This window comes from Bubalus kerabau, chromosome 7 (assembly GCF_029407905.1).
Source record: "Bubalus kerabau isolate K-KA32 ecotype Philippines breed swamp buffalo chromosome 7, PCC_UOA_SB_1v2, whole genome shotgun sequence".
Classification (NCBI taxonomy): Eukaryota; Metazoa; Chordata; class Mammalia; order Artiodactyla; family Bovidae; genus Bubalus; species Bubalus kerabau.
This window is the reverse complement of record NC_073630.1, coordinates 89,653,912-89,661,459: the sequence shown is the minus strand read 5'-3', so window position 1 is coordinate 89,661,459 and position 7,548 is coordinate 89,653,912. Positions and strand designations below refer to the sequence as shown.

The window sequence follows — 7,548 nt, the reverse complement described above, 5'->3', positions numbered from 1 at the left end:
AAACAGAAGTCTTACTGGAAATAAAAGATATGAATAAGACAAACATTCATGAAAATCACTTAGTTTAGTAGAGAAAAGATAAAAATAAGTATGACCTTCTTCTTCATATACATTGTTTGATCAGATGCCCCTCAATAAAACTGAGTCTCCAACAGAACTGAAACCTTAATATTTTGTTCACTGCTCTAATCCCAGAATCTAAGCAATATCTGGCAATAAAAATTAATAAATAAATATTTTTAATAAGTGAATCAATCACTTAATTTTTCTGTAAATATCTGTAACTTCTGTCTGTCCAAAAAACACTCATAAGTACTGTGAATAAGATGAAAAAGAGTGGAATAAGATATAGGCTGTTAGCTGAAAACATCTGAATGGCTGGCAGTGAAACATTAACTTGAAATGTAAGATTAATGAGTAATAGTAAATTTTAACCTTGGCTATATGATAAAATGTCTATTAATATTTTTCTAAAATACAGGGCTTTTTGTTTTTGCCATGAGGTTTGCAGGATCTTGGTTCCCTGACGAGGGATCAAACCTGCGCTCCCCTGGAAGCATGGAGTCTTGGACATTTGTATTATACACTATCTTTGGTTTCTTTTAAAGGGAAGTAATTCTACTTAAATAAGAAAATAGATTGACAAGTAATACACTGTTTCCTCATCTTCCCACTCACAGAAATTGAGAGCCATGAAGGTCCTCATCCTTGCCTGCCTGGTGGCTCTGGCCCTTGCAAGAGAGGTAAATACAGAAAAAATGTTGAAATAAATAAGACTAGTACTGTCTGCCTATGTGTAGAAAATCACATTACCAACATTGTAAATGTATAAATAATGCACAATCTCAGATTTTTTTTTCTAATGCTAAGAAAGTCATTTACGTTCATCCACTATCTCAATAGTATCCTATGGGACCACAATTCTGGGTCTAGTGCTTTCTATAGTATTGTACCATCTGTACCATCAATTCCTAAAGAAAAAAGAAAATAAACCAATAAGCAACAGATCAACAAGAAGGAACACAGATAAGAACAAAAAATGAGTAATATTGCACAAATACAATTGCATGCATATACAATCTAGATAAATATATCTTATTCCAGTGATGAAATATTTGTATCTCTTACTGTAGAGTGCTAGGTTTACCTGTGCTTATTCAACATAGGATGATACTCCAGAGGATGGCATATCAGACAACAATAATAAATATGTTCATAATTATAATAAAAAGTGTTCAGTAAAAATTAAAATAACTCCTTTTCTGTTACCCATAAAAACTCTTCATTAAGGTAAAACAAAAATATACCAATGAAAGTTACTAAATTTAAAAGACTCTCAAAAGACATATAACATTTTTATTTTTCAGATTTGTGAAATAGATAGCTCTGAATAAAGCAAGTAAAAATTAGGTAGGAAAAATATTTAATAATGAGTTGACTGTGGGAACTAAAGTGTTTTTTTTTCTCTTTAGCTGGAAGAACTCAATGTACCCGGTGAGGTAAGATATTTTTATACAAAGAAAAAAATTAATTTAACTGTAAAATAGTAACAGTCTCTGATGATCTGGCAGAAGACTCAGCTAATTGTCAATTTTTATTTTTCCTTTATAGATTGTGGAAAGCCTTTCAAGCAGTGAGGTAAGATAGTGTTCATTCAGAGGCAATTTCCCAAATTTATAGCAATAAAATACTGTATTATCTTTTTGTGTTACATTAATGGCAACCCACTCCAGTACTCTTGCCTAGAAAATCCCATGGTCGGAGGAGCCTGGTAGGCTGCAGTCCACGGGGTCGCTAAGAGTCGGACAGGACTGAGCGACTTCCCTTTCACGCATTGGAGAAGGAAATGGCAACCAACTCCAGTTTTCTTGCCTGGAGAATCCCAGGGACTGGGGAGCCTGGTGGGCTGCCGTCTATGGGGTCGCACAGAGTTGGACACGACTGAAGCGACTTAGCAGTAGCAGCAGCAGCAGGGGGGTTAAGGTTTCTCTAATAGCTCAGTTGGTAAAGAATCTACCTGCAATGCAGGAGACCCTGGTTTGATTCCTGAAGATCTGCAGGAGAAGGGATAGGCTACCCACTCCAGTGTTCTTTAAGCCAATGTGGCTATGTACTGACCGGTAACTTTTGTCAATTTCTACTCTATATATTTTAAAGGAATAAATGTGTAGAAGGTTTAATATTCTAGTAATTTCTAAATGGGTTTGTTATTTGAAATTGTGTCACTGTGCCCTGCTTTTTTTCCTTAATGAACTGTACAGTCCTCTTTTCTGTCTTGAACTCTCTATGTTAACCTCCTTCCATGCTTTGGCATTTATTGAGCACTTTCTGTTTCAGACTTTGACTAGGAACTGCAGTACAAACTGGAAAGAGGGATGCTCTTTGTAAAGTGTGGGCAGACAAGCAAATAGACATATTTTATTATTATACAAGCAATCTAGTAAACAAGAGGCAGTGAGAATGAGTGTAGTCCTAAATCTGCCTGGTGGAGTGAGGTAAATAATAACCCTACGCCACTCTTTTTGGCTCTGTCATCAGCTGTTGGTTAAATAGTGCATCAATATACTTTGTCTCTTCACAAAGGTCATAAGATCCTTATGCTGCTGCTGCTGCTAAGTTGCTTCAGTCGTGTCCGACTCTGTGCGACCTCATAGACGGCAGCCCACCAGGCTCCCCAGTCCTTGGGATTCTCCAGGCAAGAATACTGGAGTGGGTTGCCATTTCCTTTTCCAATGCATGAAAGTGAAAAGTGAAAGTGAAGTCGCTCAGTCGTGTCCGACTCCTAGTGACCCCATGGACTCCAGCCTACCAGGCTCCTCCATCCATGGGATTTTCCAGGCAAGAGTACTGGAGTGGGTTGCCATTGCCATCTCCAAAGATCCTTATAGGAGGGTATGTATTTCTTATAATTCATTAGAAGCCTAAACTAAACCAGGGAACTAAGAATGATTAACAAGTTCATTAATGGTTATTATTATATATTTTCAATGACTATTATTCTTTTAGAACCAGATGAAAATATTAGAGATCATTTGTTGTCCTAAGGAGAGAACAGGGTGATTGAGAGACATGTATGCATGCAAAGTTGCTTCAGCCCTTTCCAACTCTGTATGACCCTATGGACTGTAACCTGCCAGGTTCCTCTGTCTATGGGATTCTCCAGGCAAGAATACAGGAGTGGGTTGTCATCTCCTCTAGGGCCTAGGAATTGACCTGCATCTCGTACGTCTCCTGCATTGGCAGGCAGGTTCTTTACCACTAGCGCCACCTGGGAAGCCCAATTAGCATCTGTTAAATGCCTCTTTGGGTACTATGCTCTCTAATCCTCTTTTTCTTGATTGCATCATCTTTCTTTTTATACAACAGCCTTATTCGGAATAGTGGAACATAAACTTTCAGCCATAAAATAACGATATTATCAAATGAGCTGTCCATATTAACCTATTAAATTTCTTCATTTTCTGATTTATGTTGACAAATAAGAATTTTTTTTAAAGCTAAACCTGATTTTATTTTTATTTTTCCAAAGGAATCTATTACACACATCAATAAGGTAAAACCTTCATATTTAAATGTACATTTTTTTTAAATTTCATGTTTGATTTTTATAAACAGCATTTCTTTATGTATGTTTTTTTTTTTTTTTAACCAGAAAATTGAGAAGTTTCAGAGTGAGGAACAGCAGCAAACAGAGGTAATTTGTTCACTATATTTTGAGAAGTATTATGAAACATAACACATAAAAAGGTTTATAATAATTATGTTCAGTCTAAGAATGATAATATAAATGTCAGTGCAAGAAATAAAAACTTTGAAAAAATGAAAATATTTTAAAAATATAAACACATTTTAAAACACATAATCAAATTTCAGAGTATAGAATAAATAGCTAAGAATAACTATTGATATATTCATTTTACTAATGGTATACCTGGTTTTAATAACTGCATATTAGTAGGAACATTTCCAGACTAGGGACTGTGATCCCCTTATTCTAATGATGGATATGCTGATGAAAGACGGTAGGGAGACAGTGTGGCACTAAGCCTCATCTGATCATTTATCAGCTGTATAACCTTGGCTCCACGTTTCTCTGTACGTCATTTTCTTCACCTGTAAATTGAGAATATTCATAATTACCCAGAGTTGATGAACTGGCACACAGTGAATATTCAGTGGTTTTATATTATATTTGATAGCTTTTATACTCACATTTACGGATGTGTAGAGTTCTAAAAAGTATTTCCATTGCCCAGATGAGAGAAGTGAAGTACAGGACAATTGAGTATGCAAATGTGTGACCATACCACATAGTTATTAAATAGCAGAACTTGCTTAAAAACAAGGATTTGCAGACAACATAAAATTCTTTCATTATATTACTCTTGTGGTAACATATTTATCTAATTGTGATATTAAAGCTTTCCTGTTTTAGAATTGAAGTTTGATTGTTTGGCACTTAGGCCAAATATTTTCTAAATCAAAATGAATTTACAACTTGATGCCTTTGAAGACTCAAGATTACCACCTTCTACCAAGAGAAGTAGTGCTAGAAGTTGGCCATTGTTAAGGAACTCCTTGAATTAAAAAAACACATATTAAGACTTGGTTTTCATTAAAACAAACAAAAATAAACCTCAGAGTAACTTTTAAAGTCTTTTTAAAATAGATCTTTCTTTGTTATATGAAATCAGTTTGGACTATTATCCAAAGTATGTAGCTACCACTCTGCAGGCAACTCAGGAAGAGGTGGAATAAGTGTTGAAATCTCCAAACCCTGATTTCACTTGACTCTCTGATTTCACCTGTGAAGGAAGTGGGTTAATGAGAAATCCTTCAGTGAGCATTTTACTCATTAGTCTTCATATGACCCCAAACAATTTCTTAACCAAACCAAGTGGAAGATTTTCTTTCTCTCTCTTCACTGAATTATGTTTTAAAAAGAGGAGGATAATTCATCATGAATAACAATTATAACTGGATTATGGACTCAAAGATTTGTTTTCCTTCTTTCCAGGATGAACTCCAGGATAAAATCCACCCCTTTGCCCAGACACAGTCTCTAGTCTATCCCTTCCCTGGGCCCATCCCTAACAGCCTCCCACAAAACATCCCGCCTCTTACTCAAACCCCTGTGGTGGTGCCGCCTTTCCTTCAGCCTGAAATAATGGGAGTCTCCAAAGTGAAGGAGGCTATGGCTCCTAAGCACAAAGAAATGCCCTTCCCTAAATATCCATTTGAGCCCTTTACTGAAAGCCAGAGCCTGACTCTCACTGATGTTGAAAATCTGCACCTTCCTCTGCCTCTGCTCCAGTCTTGGATGCACCAGCCTCCCCAGCCTCTTCCTCCAACTGTCATGTTTCCCCCTCAGTCCGTGCTGTCCCTTTCTCAGTCCAAAGTTCTGCCTGTTCCCCAGAAAGCAGTGCCCTATCCCCAGAGAGATATGCCCATTCAGGCCTTTCTGCTGTATCAGGAGCCTGTACTTGGTCCTGTCCGGGGACCCTTCCCTATTATTGTAAGTCTAAATTTACTAACTGTGCTGTTTAACTTCTGATGTTTGTATGATATTCGAGTAATTAAGAGCCCTACAAAAAAAGAAAATGAATAATGAATGGTTCCAAAATAAGCATAGCTGAGATTAATGATTGTCAGCATTAGTTATAAATAGAATAAGCTGGAGAACCTTCACCTCCCCTCCACCACCAGATCTCAATGTCTAGGCTTACCCATGGAGATTCTGATGTAATTGTTCTTTCTATGTAGAAGAAACTTATTGGGAAGAAATAATATAATGCACTATGATTTAATTGGTCTGTTGAGAACTTAGATGAAGGCGATTAAGGTACAATAAAGCCAGAATTGAATTTGATAATCTCATTTGGCTAAGAATAACAAACCTAAGAAGGTTTGCTATTTTCTACAATTTTGAAGTTCTCCTTATGCACAATTATTTCACCACATGACTCATTTCACATCTTGTTTTTGATATATGAGCATATGAGGGCAAAATACTGAGATGCTTATTTCAATACTCAGGGAAAATTTTCTTGCCAAAAGGCAAGAATTGTATAAATCATTCACTTATTTTATTTTATTATTTTTTTTATTTTTAAGGTCTAAGAGGATTTCAAAGTGAATGCCCCCTCCTCACTTTTGGTAAGCTTTAGGATATTGGAGGCAGACTGATCATTTTTATAGTTAATATCTTTTACATTTCATTTTCCTGGATAAGCCCCAATAGTAGCAATTTCCATCAGTGTACCAGCTTAAAGATTAATTATAAATTTATTTTCAATGATTGACTGTTATTTACTGACCTGAAATTATGTATCTGTTATATTTCAAATAATGCAAAACTGTATATATATGGTGTTGACAGATTTGATTGGTTTTCTTTCAATAGCCTATATCCTTATTATTGATTGTCATTTATAGAAAAAAACTGAAAATAATTTCTTATATTTTTATGTAAACCTGTTAGAGCTTATTTTAAAGATCAACTGCATTCACATTTCTAATCTAGTCATTATGAGCTTCAATCGTTTTATCTCACTTAAAATATATATATTGTCTTTTAATTCATGAGTCAAACAACAATCTCACAGTCCAGATATGGGACTTAAAAGGGGGATAGAATATAGTTTTGATATTCTTAACAATACACATCCTTTTGTGATCATGATTCAGCAGACATTTTAATAAAATGATTCCAAGTAAGCCGATGTTTGGTCCTAGAGGAATTTTTATAACCTTTAAGAGAAGGCATAGCATGGTGTTTTTGTAATAAGATTTCTTTTATGAAAAAGTCACACCAAAATTGCAAATGGGGTGAGATGAAGAGTTATAACATATAGCTAAATCTATGTTTGTTCTCTATTCCACAGAATTGACTGTGACTGGAAATATGGCAACTTTTCAATCCTTGCATCATGTTACTAAGATAATTTTTAAATGAGTATACATGGAACAAAAAATGAAACTTTATTCCTTTATTTATTTTATGCTTTTTCATCTTAATTTGAATTTGAGTCATAAACTATATATTTTCAAAATTTTAATTCAACATTAGCATAAAAGTTCAGTTTTAACTTGGAAATATCATGAACATATCAAAATATGTATAAAAATAATTTCTGGAATTGTGATTATTATTTCTTTAAGAATCAATTTCCTAACCAGTCATTTCAATAAATTAATCCTTAGGCATATTTAAGTTTTCTTGTCTTTATTATATTTTTTTAAATGAAATTGGTCTCTTTATTGTTAACTTAAATTTATCTTTGATGTTAAAAAGAGCTGTGGAAAATTAAAATTGAATAGAATTCTTTGAATTGAATACCAAAGGATATCAAAAAGTAGAGGGAAAAGACAGGGTGAGCCTATGCTGCATATGTCCTTAGAAAGTCTTGGTTTATACCTGTTACCTAAATTAAACAATTATTCTTGTTCCTTTCACTCTAGAAAGTACCCAACATCAGATGTTAAATTTTATAGTCATCCTAGACAAAAAAAAAACAACAACCCTCAAATGTGATATCTGAATCACAG

At 34.6% G+C, this 7,548-nt stretch overlaps 1 protein-coding gene across 1 annotated transcript; it reads left to right on the top strand.

Moving 5' to 3' along the window:
- Positions 1 to 692: 692 nt before the first annotated feature.
- CSN2 (casein beta) lies at positions 693 to 5,554 on the top strand. Its single transcript, XM_055587414.1, has 6 exons — positions 693 to 743; positions 1,473 to 1,499; positions 1,612 to 1,638; positions 3,530 to 3,553; positions 3,653 to 3,694; positions 5,018 to 5,554. The coding sequence occupies exons 1-6, from the start codon at positions 693 to 695 to the stop codon at positions 5,552 to 5,554; spliced, it is 708 nt and encodes a 235-aa protein (XP_055443389.1).
- The last annotated feature ends 1,994 nt before the right edge of the window (positions 5,555 to 7,548 follow it).

Bases quoted from the DNA above. Each gene is read 5' to 3' on its own strand.
- CSN2 (XM_055587414.1), top strand. From the start codon at position 693: ATGAAGGTCCTCATCCTTGCCTGCCTGGTGGCTCTGGCCCTTGCAAGA. The intron at 3,554-3,652 runs GTAAAACCTTCA...TTTTTTAACCAG, and splicing joins CTATTACACACATCAATAAG to AAAATTGAGAAGTTTCAGAG. The intron at 3,695-5,017 runs GTAATTTGTTCA...CCTTCTTTCCAG, and splicing joins AGGAACAGCAGCAAACAGAG to GATGAACTCCAGGATAAAAT.